This window comes from Meles meles, chromosome 21 (assembly GCF_922984935.1).
Source record: "Meles meles chromosome 21, mMelMel3.1 paternal haplotype, whole genome shotgun sequence".
Classification (NCBI taxonomy): domain Eukaryota; kingdom Metazoa; phylum Chordata; class Mammalia; order Carnivora; family Mustelidae; genus Meles; species Meles meles.
The window spans coordinates 7061272-7073638 of NC_060086.1; the positions used below are offsets into that span (position 1 = coordinate 7061272).

At 55.3% G+C, this 12367-nt stretch overlaps 1 protein-coding gene across 3 annotated transcripts in view; it reads left to right on the forward strand.

The window, feature by feature from the left end:
* The window catches only part of BAZ1B (bromodomain adjacent to zinc finger domain 1B), a 70381-nt gene extending 59206 nt beyond the window's left edge, over positions 1–11175 (forward strand). Inside the window, exons 14-20 of one of the 3 annotated variants that reach the window (XM_045993016.1) lie at positions 1611–1758; positions 2951–3098; positions 4802–4914; positions 7293–7489; positions 8498–8601; positions 8936–9304; positions 9777–11175. In XM_045993016.1, coding sequence (XP_045848972.1) covers positions 1611–1758; positions 2951–3098; positions 4802–4914; positions 7293–7489; positions 8498–8601; positions 8936–9293 — 1068 coding nt within the window. In that variant the 3' untranslated portion in view covers positions 9294–9304; positions 9777–11175. Of the gene's footprint in view, positions 1–1610; positions 1759–2950; positions 3099–4801; positions 4915–7292; positions 7490–8497; positions 8602–8935 lie in introns of all 3 variants that reach the window. The other 2 variants (XM_045993015.1, XM_045993017.1) reach the window with 2 other exon arrangements.
* Positions 11176–12367: the final 1192 nt, after the last annotated feature.

A 12367-nucleotide genomic window follows, 5' to 3' on the forward strand; every position in this document is an offset into this window, starting at 1 on the left:
GAAGGCAGTTGTGCTGTGTTTTGAGGGCAGGTGTTGACCTAACTGCAGTGGGGGTTGAGGAGTGGGCCAGATCGTACTAGAGTTGTAGCAGCCTCTCGTTTTTGTTGCGTTTATGTTACGTATTCTTGTTGTTTATGAGTTTATGCGCACATCTGTGGTTCTCTGTTTCCAGAAGAAAGAGAAGGGGCAGCCTTTGTTCCCATCTGTCAACCCTCCCACCACAGCTTCAGAAGTAGCTCAGTGTCCCTTGGCAGCTCTGTTTTACAGCCGATGGCCTTCAGCAAAACTAGCCCTTTGTGTAGGAGGAAGACTCACTTCAAATAGACGCCTTTGCCTGGCGCGGGGCAGGGCAGTGCAGCAGCGGGGTGGTCAGCTAGCTAGAGCTGGTCCTGTTGCCTGAGCAGTGCACTGCTCCCCGGACTTCACTGCACGCACGGCCAGGTTAAGGCATATGGCCCCCAGAGGGTGGATGATGGTGGGATGAACTTATCTCTCAGCCTCTGCTATAGGGAGGGCCTGAGCCTTACCTTTGTCCATCTCTGTGGTGGTTTCTTTTACTTTCTTTCTTTTGTTTAAGGATTTTTATTCATCAGAGGGAGAGAGGGACAGAGTAGAAGCAGGGGCAGCGGCAGGCAGAGAGAGAAGCAGGTTCTCTGCTGAGCAGGGAGCCAGATGTGGGGCTCCATCCCAGGACCCTGGGATCGTGACCCAAGCTGAAGGCAGATGCTGAACTGAGCCCCCCAGGCGCCCCCTCTGTGGTGGGTTCTGCCTGTCTGAGAGGCATTTGTCTCTGCAGATGCTTACCTGATCATTTAGGTAAGAAATACTTTGAACACCTAAAAAAATACCTTTTGACTAAAGAAACAAGTATTAGAAGTAAGTGAGTTATCCTAAAATGGCATTTCTGTTTTTCCTTAGATATATAGAAGTGAGGGTTGTGTTTTATCATTGAAATTCCTGATTATATTTTCCTGCGTCCTAACTGTGTTTTCCCTGGGTCATTCTGAATGAATTTGCATTTTCTCACGATGGGAGAAGGCAGTGTCTATTATGCTGAGAGTAACTGCCCAGAAAGAAGTCAGCCTAAACCCTGGCCCTCTGAAAGTTTCACTTAGTTAGAAGTTGGTGATAAAGTCAAGAGGAATGCTTTGTATCAGTACTTAATATTTTTAAGTGTTGTCGAATGCTCTGTAGATGGTATCTACTGTAATGTCCAGGCCCTGTAATCGGGGATTGTGGCACGTACTGCAGAGACCCGGCATCTTGTTAACCAGTTGTGTTAGCTCAGGACAGGGTTCCGAAAGTGTTCCCGCTTCTAAATGGGACTGAATCTTTAAGTGGATTTCGTTGGAACAGAGGGGTCTCTTATCACCCCTCACCCCTGCCTTCATTCTTTAACCTTTGGCAAGTTTTTTTACTCCTACGAGCCTTGATTTTTGCTGTAAAATAAATGCGTGAGGGGTGGAGAAGCGCTAGGAGGGGCACGTACTCAGCATTCTCTCCTGCGCTGGTGCTCTCGGTGCATGCACTGTGTCAGTACCATGTGAAAAATCTGTGTTGTGTCCTTGAGGTCATTGTAGTAACGCTGACCTGGTTTGGTCTCTGTTCAGGTTGCATCCGCTCTGGAAAAGTGGAAGACCGCGATCCGTGAGGCTCAGACTTTCTCCCGGATGCACGTTCTGCTTGGGATGCTGGATGCCTGTATTAAGTGGGATATGTCAGCAGAAAATGCTCGATGCAAAGTTTGTCGAAAGAAAGGTATGTTTAGATCAGTCTTGCTTATCTGAGTGCAGTAGGGACCGGGATTTCCATTCCAAAGATGTTTTCTCCCCTGAAGAATTCCGTGCACCTAACTTTGAAGTGTAGTGGGACAGACTTACCCTCTCCCGGAGGTCTGTGACATGCTGTTTTACAGGAAGTAAAGCAAAGCAAGCACTTTGTTCCTTAAGTTTGAGGATAAGAGCAGTTTATCTCTCCAATCTTTAAATTTTCTGCAGGGGACAAATCAACCTAAAATTTTAAATCTCTTTTCTCATCTCCTGGAGTTTGTAGTCATCCATGAAGTAAGACGTCTGCCAGCAGAGGGCAGTATTTCCACACTGCCGTCGGGCCCACGAGTCGTGCAGAGCAGGGCATTTGGGACTCTTTCATGGTCACAGCTTTTAGAACCCGTGTGAAAGGAGCTTCGTGACTAGTAGCCCTTGAGCTGTTGACTCCTCGGTGGCTAATGTTATTTTGTGAGGTAGGTTAGGATTCAATTCCGAAGGATAGGAAAACCTATGAAAAACCTATTCATAAACGCTGTTCTGGAGCGAAGGCTGGAGAGGGAGGTGACCGTGTCGTGTCAGTTCCGTGCCTTTTTGGCACCAGGTGGTTTAAGAGAAACCATGTCAGATGGGGGTTGAGGAAGAGGATGGGCAGTAAACGTAATACTTCACGGGGGTTCATTTCTTAGTGGAGGTGAGCAGCACCGTTCTTGCCGTGACTTAACTGTCTTCTCCTAGGCCGAGTTGGATTTGGGGATATAAGTCAGAAGGCCAGAGTTTAAGTTAAGTTAAGTTAGTTTATGCTCCATTTCTTTCTTTTTTTTTTTTTTTAAAGATTTTTTTTTTTAAGATTTTATTTTATTTATGTGTGTGAGAGAGAGCACGAGCAGGGGTAGGGAAAACAGCCTGCTTGCTGCCGAGCAGGGAGCCTGACACGGGGCTCCATCCAGCACCCTGAGATCATGACCTGGGCCAAAGGTAGACGCTCAGCCCGCTGAGCCACCAGGCGTCCCTGTGCTACATTTCTTTTCAGAAGTGACTGCGTTAGGAAAAAAAGGTGATAATACTCGACCGGACTGGTCGCTCCCCCACGGCGCTCACTGAGGGCGAGTGGCTCTTCGGTACAGCTCGCTGAGCGCCGCCGCGCCCCCGGCAGTGCCGTCAGCATGTGTCTCTCCTCGCAGGGGAGGACGACAAGCTGGTCTTGTGCGACGAGTGTAACAAAGCCTTCCACCTGTTCTGCCTGAGGCCCGCCCTCTACGAGGTCCCGGACGGCGAGTGGCAGTGCCCTGCTTGCCAGCCTGCGACCGCCAGGCGCAGCTCCCGTGGCAGGTGAGAATTCCTTCCCTCGCAAAAAAACTACGTGAAGTGGCTGTGAACAGTTAAGTGGTCGTTATTCAAACAGAATGATTCTAAGGAGTTTAAGGTCATCTTTTGCGTGCGGAGCCTGATGGTTGGAATTACTACGGCAGGAGCTCCCAGGGCTCTGATTTCATCTCAGCTCGATGTTGACATTCCTGGTTTTCGCTACCAGACGTGAGCTGTATCTCGGCGTCGTACCTTCTTCTCAGATAACGTTTCTCTCCCGCCGCCTTACACTTCTACCTCGTCCCCGTCGCGACAACTTCTGCAGTCCCCCTGCCAGAGTCCTGGAACTCAGGACCTTCCTTACCCATGCCTGCTGTTTTCCCTTCTTTATCATGGTTAGAACTCTGGGGTCGGCTTGGACATCTTCCTCTCCCTCAGCTTCCGTGCTCTGTTGACACCGGTTCCGTGTCCAGACGTCTCAGGAGTCCGTCTCCTGCTGCCCACTCTCCGTGGTCCCCGCTGTCGGTCGCCCGCCTCCATCTCTCCTCTGGGCTCCTTCGGAGGCTGCTCAGCTCCTTACCTCAGCGCTTGCCTGTCCTGTTCATCCAGCTGTGGTGGGGGCACCAGAACGGTTTAGGCATAAAGATAAGCTCATGTCACTATCCTGAAATTTAAGGCTTTCCATCGCCTCTAGAATCAAGTCCAAACTGCCGGGCCTCCTTTCTGAGACTTCCACAATACCGGTCTGCATGTCTGTGAGCCCTTGTCCCCTGCCCTGTGCTCTCTGCAGGCCCTTGCCCAGGTGTCCTTGCCTGCTGGACGTGCCTCCTGGCTGGGAGTAGTCCCTCTCCCTAGAACTGAGGGACCTGCCCGTGGCCTACCTAAAATGGCACTGCTTTTGTGAAATGTTTGCAAATTCTTAGGGTTGATTCTTTCTCTGTTCCAGCCAAGCGTCCATCTCTCAGTCTTTGTGTGTGTCTTTCCTGACATGGGACTGTCTCCCCACGAGGGTGTTGGTGTCCTGAGGGTGGGGGTTGTGCTCTGTTCTTCATCCTCATCCCAGTGAGGCCTCGTAAAGATGCCTGAGACTTGCCGAGTTAGTACCGTTGTTTTCCACGTTGCAGTCTGAGGTGGTGAAAGGGCAGCTCGTAGGCGCTCTGGCGTGGTCTCTGAGGGGGCAGAGCTGTGTGACCCTGACCCCATCTAACAGCGTTCCCCGGTTACTCTCGCTCCCCGCCCAGCTGCACTTGGAGCCAAGTAAGGCGCACTGCCCTGAGATGGCGGGGCTCTGCACCAGCTGTTCTGAGCTGGGATTACCACGACTTTGATGTGACGGTCATCCGCAGGCTGTTCCACTCCTGGAAGGGGGCCATCAAGGTGGCGGAACACCTGTCCAGGCTGTTGATCCTTTCAGTCCACCCAGAGTTGGGAACAGCTTTTAATAGCTGAAATGTCACCTTATCCGGGTGATTTTGTGAGACAAAAGGAAAGGTTTTGTATCGGTTTATGTGAGGAGAGGTGGGGAAGCGTTTGGAGCCTGGCGGGGGAGGCCTGCTGCTGACGCTGGGGCGCTCGTGCCGTTGCCGCGTCCTGGCCTCGAGTCAGGTTCCCTCCCCCATCATCACCTCTGCCTGGCCTGTGACGAGGATTCCCCGTGGGACCGCGCCCTTTCTTAGGACGACTTTGGCCTAGAACTGCGTTCCCTATATGTGTTTCCCTCCTCCCAGGAATTACACGGAAGAGTCCGCCTCTGAGCACAGCGAAGATGATGAGAGCGATGACGAGGAGGAGGAAGAGGAGGAGGAGGAGGAGGAGGACTACGAGGTGGCCGGGCTGCGATGTAAGTGTTCGGTTTGCCTTCACGGTTTTCCAGGCTGACTTGGGAGGCCCGGGTTGGCAGTAGCCGCCCACCCAGCTCTGCCGTCGGGCCGTCTTCTCGCGCGCGCGTGTTGTGGCTGTGGGGAGACTCCACCGCTGTGGTTTTAAAGGGATTTTTAAGGTGCCACCTAACCACCTTCCTAGTGGGAGGTTGGATGGCTTGGTCTTAAGAACATTCGGGCTGAGATTTAGTGGAATTCAAAGCCCCAAATGTGTTTATGCAGAGTCTGCCGGGTCGGGCCGCTCACGGTGTGGGGACAGTGGGGATTGGGGGTGAGGAAGGCCTAGGCCTGCCGGCCTCTCCTAACAGTGGGTTTGGCCTCTGCTGCAGCGCTGCTTTCAGAGAAGTGATCTTTCCTCTTTATCATCGTGTGCAGGGGGCTAGCTCGGCTAGTTTGAAAAAAGAAGACTAGTTTTTTCATGGCTTCGGGTGGTTGTTAGAAAGGTTCAGATCCTTTTCTCACTAGATGCAGGGTTGGGCGGGGGGGGGCTCTTCTTTACACTTAACCTCTTTGACTCTCACTCTCTAATGGCCATTCTTTAGGAGTCATTTTCTTGGGTAAACCTAAAGCCCTGTAGCCCGGCCTTTTACAGCCTCCTCTGCAGAACAGACCAGACCCTTCTTTGTGGGTTAGTGGGAAGAGATCACAGATCAAGATTTTGATGAGCTTTTGAAGAGATGGTACAGTGCAGAGATCATAGCACTCGGAGCTTTGGGAGCCCGAGAAGATGCTTGGCCTGACCAGTCTTGCAGCAGGGGTGCCGCTAAAACCCGGAGCAGTCTGGCTTTGCACGCCCGCCCCTGTCCTCGCAGTCGTGCAGGGCTCTCTGTTGGGAACACCTTCCTTTCTCTCATTCCTGAGGGCTCCTTCCATTTGTTCGCTGGCATGATCTCGCAGCTGCCCAGGGGTAGGAGACACGTAGTCCCTGAACCCCACATTATGGAGGGACCTTGTCTGCTAGCTGGAGAGTGCGACTGGGGTGCAGGCCTGCTCGGACTAGATCCTGAATGTCGCAGTGTGCTCCTTGTGTTGGTTTTCAGAGTAGTGGATGCTTTCCTCTTGCAAGGTAACTGTTTTCTTTCCAAGAAATCGTTCTGTCCGGGTTTCTAGGGTCTTACCTGCCAAAGGAGTCCAGGAAGTGTTGGTACTTGAGAGCACTTTGTCTTCTCCACCGTTTAGGCTACCGGGGAAGTGGTGTTCCCTGGGTCCCACCTCAAGGCCCTGGGTTGGTGGCTGTCTCTAGCATTCTGAGTCTCATCCTTGGTGTCAGCTTCTTCTCTCTTCCTGCCTGGTCTTGAGCTTGGAGACCTTAAAGTAGCCAGTGAAGGGGTATCGGGGTCTAGAAGTAGAGTGAGACATTGTTTATTGGTTCTTCCTGTCGCTGCCTCTGTCTCCCTCCGTCTCCCTCTGTCTCCGTCTGTCTCTGTACAAATACCAGCTCCCTGCTTTGAAGGGAAAATGTGTTCAGTGGAGAAGCTTTTTTTTTTTTTTTTAAAGATTTTATTTATTTGACAGAGACATAGCGGGAGAGGGAATACAAGCAGGGGAAGTGAGAGGGGGAGAAGCAGGCTTCCCGCTGAGCAGGGAGCCCAGTGCAGGGCTCGATCCCAGGATCCTGGAATCATGACCTGAGCTGAAGGCAGACGCTTAAATGATTGAGCCTCCCAGGCGCCCCTGAGCTAATCCTAATGGAGTGTCGCTCCCTGGGGACGCACCGAGAAATGTTCGTTTGTCTGACATTGACTACCCGTTGTCATCCTGAGACCGCGTCATCTAGGGGACCTTTGTATTCCTTATTCCCCCTTTGGGGGTTCCGGGCAGAGTTCTTATGGCAGTGTCCTGGCCCACTGTCTGGTTTTCAGATATGCGAGAAAGCAGGACTGGGCGAGCTTAACTTGGGCTCACGGAGGACGACTTGGAGTAGGTGTCGGTTTTGCTCTCAGAAGATCGTGGTGGCGAGTGTAGGATTCCTTGGGGAACTAGAAGGCGGGAACTGTCCTCCAGCCAGATGCCACCTCACATGGGAGCACACGCACTCACAGGCCCATCTCGGGCTCTGCGGGGCCCAGCAGAGCGGTCAGCACGCGGCCTCGCCGTGGGCTCCTTCAGAGGCCGTGTTCGCGGGAGTAGCTGTGAGCAGCGCGAGGAGGGGAGGAGCCGCTCCGAAGGGACCGGCCTTCCCAAGGGGCTCGTGGAAGGGCCTCGGCAGCCGAGAGGTGTCCATGCATCTGCTTCTGCACCTTTCAAGTGTCCTGTTGGGGCAGGAGAGAAGGCAGGAGCGCCTTACGACAAAGGGAGCCGTCGCCCTGCTCGACCAGATGCTCTCTGCGTCCCGCAGGTGTGCTTCCCCATCCCCGGGCGGCTCTGAAGTCCGCGTTTTCTGTTCCAGTGAGGCCTCGAAAGACTGCCCGGGCCAAGCAGGGCGTCCTCCCCGCTGCGGCGAGGCCGGGGCGCCGGCCTGGTAAAAAGCCGCATCCCGCCAGGAAGTCTCGGCCAAAGGCGCCGCCTGTGGACGACGCGGAGGTCGAGGAGCTGGTGAGTGATTCCCGTCCTCCCTGCGGCAGTCGGTCGGTCCCCGCTCCAGCACCGGGTGTCCAGCCGGCAACAGGTGGGGCCCCCCCCTTTGGAGGCCACCGCGGCCCCCCAGGAGCAGCTATGTCCGGCATCCCCCGCTCAGCCTGCGGACGTCGACTCCCCGAGTTAATAGGCAGCCTGTGACTCGTTAAGGGTTTGAAAATAGTATCCATGTGTCTCCAGCAGCTCCGAGGGGCTGGGTCTCCGTTGGGGGAATGTCAGCAATGTTGGCGCCTCAGTCACTCTTGGGTCTTTTGCCCACAGTTGCTGTGGGAGGGGTGTGAGCCTCCCCGCTGCTGTCAGCCAGTGTAATTTTAGTGGATTTCCTTGTGATTTTGCTGGGGCTTTAAAGAACAATAAGAGGCTCTTGGAAACGTACTTATTTTGGCAGAGCAAATTGGGGTTGGGGGTGGGGGGGGCATAAAGCAAGCCATTAGGGAGCTCAGGGGCATTGCGAGATCCTTCTGCTGGCCCAGACCTAATTAACCCTTCAGGCCTGGGGCTCTGATCGCTGAGTCACAGCAGCGACGGCTCCCTGGAGGGGACACCCACCCTTTCCTCCTCCGCCGCTTAGCTCCCACGTGCTACTCAGGAGGGCGCAGGAGAGGAATCGTACCTCTTGCCTTGCTTTCCTCAGAGCCACAGCCCCACAGAATTGGCTGCCAGTGGTCCCCGTAACCCCAGGTCCGTCTCTCACTGGTGTGCTGGGGACGGTGGCCTCTCTGGCCGACCTCCAGCAGGACCGCCCTACCAGGGCAGCTGCTGCCTGCCCTCTGCCACCTTGAGGAGCGTCTCCGGGGGCTGATGGAGCGATGGCTGCCCCCGCCTTGAGCATCAGATGATTTTGACCGTCTCTGCTCTGAGACAGTGGTCGAACTTCCGTTTCTCTTCTTTTCAAACGATACACATGTTTTCCTGTTCTGTCCACTCTTCCCTTAGACCTGTAATCCTCTCTTTCTCGGGTGCCAGGTCCTTCAGACCAAGCGGAGCCCGCGGAGGCGGAGCCTGGAGCTGCGGAAGTGTGAGGAGGTCCTCCACAAGATCGTCAAGTACCGCTTCAGCTGGCCCTTCAGGTGCGCGGCGTGCTCGGGCACGGGGAGCAGGACCGGCCTTGGGGGCGCTCGCGCGTGTAGACAGGCAGCTGGCGGGGGCGGGGGGGGTGGCGGTGGCGCCGAGCGGAGGTCCTAGGGACGGCCCTGATCCTTCCTTTAGCACACGTCTGAGTGTCAGGGGAATCCCTCCCCAGGCCGGTAGAGACCGCACGTCATCCAGGGTCAGCACGCCTTCTCTGCCTGCCCGCTGGCCGGTCCACAGCGGGGTGGGCGTTGCGGGAACGATGGTCCGAGAACCAGCTTTCGGTCTGTCCTAGAGGCTGCGCTCAGATCTCCGTTCGCTGCTTCTCCACAGGGAGCCCGTGACCAGAGACGAGGCCGAGGATTACTACGACGTCATCACTCACCCCATGGACTTCCAGACAATGCAGAACAAGTGTTCCTGCGGGAGCTACCGCTCCGTGCAGGAGTTTCTCACTGACATGAAGCAAGTGTTCGCCAACGCCGAGCTTTACAACTGCCGAGGCAGCCACGTGCTGACCTGCATGGTGAAGACAGAACAGTGTCTGGTGGCTCTGCTGCATAAACACCTTCCCGGCCACCCGTACGTCCGCAGGAAACGCAAGAAGTTTCCCGACCGGCTTGCCGAAGATGAAGGGGACAGTGAGTCAGAGCCCATTGGACAGTCCAGGGGACGAAGGCAGAAGAAATAGGCAGGGCCCTGGTAAGGGAGGTGGGGGGACTGGAGAGAGCGGGGAGGGTGGGAGGGAGTGGGAGAGGAAGATGGAGAAGAATGTGGAAGGGAGGAGATCACAGGGAGTCCAGAAATGCCCGTCATCCCAGGCTCGTGCTGCCTTGCCCAGCTCTCCAGAGGGCCCTAAGCAGGCAGAGTTCTTTGCAGAGCCTGCTCTTGGGCTGGTGGTCTCTGCCCGGAGCTCCTGTGGGCCGTGGGCCACCTTAACCCTGCTGAGAGCTTCCAGGGAGAAGCCAAGGGTATGGCTTTCTTGTGGGCCCACATCCTTTAACTTTCTTCGTTCCCGCGGTCCCTCCTGCTTTGGCCACCACGACAGTGCCAAGCCTCTGGTCTCCAGGGGAGGGATGACAGCATTACACGGAGGGATCGGGGTAATCAGGCCAAACGGGGAGGCGGTGTTGATTTTTTAATTTCTATTTACACACAGTCTTGTTTCTTGAAGCCCGTCCTGCGCCCCCCCCACCCCCCCTTCGGGTGACGGCAGTCGTGAGTGCCGCACCGCGTTCTGTGTTCACCAGCAGCAGGAGACACGCGTGCTCTTTGAGTTGCTCTTGGCAGAGTAAAGGGACATGTCCTGCGGCCATTCCTGAATACCCCTCCCCTTCTTTGTGACAGCGCTCGCCCCTTTCCCGCCCCACCTCACCCCTTCAAAATCAGAAACAAACAAACTGAGAAAAAAAAAACCTAAAAAACCCTCAAAGAACCTAAGGCACTTGATGTAGAGACTGGAGCCCTGCTTGTAATCATGCATACGACCTTCACTTGGATGGATCTGGCCGAGGGGTGTTGGAGCCCAGCCCACCCGCATACCAGACACAAGCTCTTAGGGGAGCAGAAGAAAAGCAGGAAGAATTTAAATGTTTAATTTTTTTTAAATTGACTTTTCTAGTTACCGAAAGTTGCTTGTTTCAGCAGTGATATTGTATAAAGAACATCTTGTAAAATACTCCCGTCATCTGCTTTGGCACATGTACAGTACAGTTTATATGATAACGTGTTCGCTCTACTTCGCCCGTCTCCTCCCTCAGCCCGTCCTCTCGCCTTCAGAGAAGTGGGTTGGAGGCTCCGCAGGGCACGCGGTGGGACCCCGCGGCTCGGGGACGTCCCTCTGCCTGCCCTGGCAGCCATCTCCAGCCGCCTCCATCTCCAGCCGCCTCCCGCCTCCCTCCTCCCTCCTCCCGAGCCTGTTCTGAGCCTGTCCGGACTCGGATGTGGACGCAGATGTGGAGCTCCCGAGCGAGAAGCGGAATCTCGCAGGGTCCGCGGCCCTCCAGGGTGGCGGGCGGAGGAGGGGCTCAGCCGGGCTCCTGGCGCCAGTCGTTCTAGTTAGGCGGGAGTTCATAGTCTTTCCCTTTTGTGGCAGATTTTGATAAAAATGCAAGACAGGGTTTAATTTTCTTTTCTGTCAGCTTTGAATTTAGAAAATGTGAGCACCTCAGCTCCTTCGTACCTATTTAGGTTAAGGGAAAAGATGGCCACCAAGGGGACTGCAGCTCCGAGAACTCGAGACTGAAGCCTCTTCATACGGAACTTCGAGGTGTGTCCCTGCCTCACCCCGCCTGCCCTGCCTGGAGGCTGGGGATCTGCTCCAGTGGCCGCTGGATGGGGTCCGGTCCCTTCTCCCACAGGTTCGGGCTTAGCCCCGATGCTCCGGTTCCCTCATCCCAGCTGCCGCGCCGCGCCCCGGTCTGTTCTTGTTCTTGTTCGCGGTGAGACTCCCGTGTCCCACTCAAGTGACACCTGAACTGTTTGTGGTTGTTTTTGTTGTTTTTCTAACTGTCTTTAAGGAGGAAGGGCCCCATTAAAGGGTAAACTTGTAATAAATTGGAATTTCAAATAAACATTATGTACTTGTGTTTATAAAGAAGAAACGTTTCTGGTGAATCTTTGTCTTTGAGGGGAGGGAGTGGATCGTGCAGAGTCCGGAGTGCTGGTACGGCCGCCTCTTGGAGCACAAGGACACCTGAAGCGACCTTCAAGCGTCTTCTGGCCTTGTCCCTAACCCCCTCCCCCCAAAATCTTCATTAGAATTCTAGGGATTCAGGCAAAATGCTCTTAAAGACTTCATGTGGGCATTTGTATAGCGCTTGAGGACTGAATTTTGGGGCAACTCCTGACATTTTACAACCCCTGAAGGAAAATTTCAAGCATACAACATGAAAAGTGAAAACCGTGAACTCCCATGCCCTGCAGCAGTCTCACTTACGTCTTCATTCTGGTTTCTGTGCTGAGAATTGTTGCAGTCCGAGTGCTTGATCGCAGTAGGTCACTGCTAGGCGGCCGCCGGCTTGCGGAACTCAGGTGCGGCAGAGCACGCTGTGTGGCCCCATGCCCCGACGGGTGGAACTCTGGCTCTGGGCCACCCGAACCCCGGGAAACCCGGGGCGGCAGTCAGTAAAACCAAAACAAATCGGAGGCGAGCCAGAAGCCCTGGGTGCAGGTTCTGCCCCCGCTGCTCTGTGGCCTTGCTGAGTGTGGGCCTGGAGCCAGGCCTGTGCCAAGCACTGGGGGGGGGGGGTTCAGTTCTCCCGGGGCTGGCAGGGGGTGGGGTGGGGGGCACCTGCCCCAAGGTCAGCTCCAATGTGGCCAGCGCTCTGGCTCTGGGAAAGGGAGCTGTGCGACCTCTGAGTGAGCATTTCCTGCACGGTCACAGCTGGACACGGGCGTCCAGCCACATCCGCGAAGTCATATTCCCCAATGGGTTTCGCAGGGTGCCCCAGGATGGCACCCATGGGGCCATGTCTCCTCCTCTAGGGCACCCTGGTCCTGTTAAACCATCAGCCTCCCTGCCAAGGGTGTGACCTTACGGGAGCCGCCTGACCTGGGCTGACTCCTGCAAACGGGGAAAGAGTACTTTTTCCTGTGGATGGGGGCCTGCGCAGAGCCCTCCCCCTCGTCCTGCCCGTGCTGCCTCGCTGGGGAGGCCGCGGAACTGTCAGCGGTGGCAGTGGGGTGGGGTCTGGATTGTCACGGAGCCGGGGCGCCCTCAGGCAGGGCGCAGAGAAACTCAAGTCGGGCAGGAAGGGAGAGGGA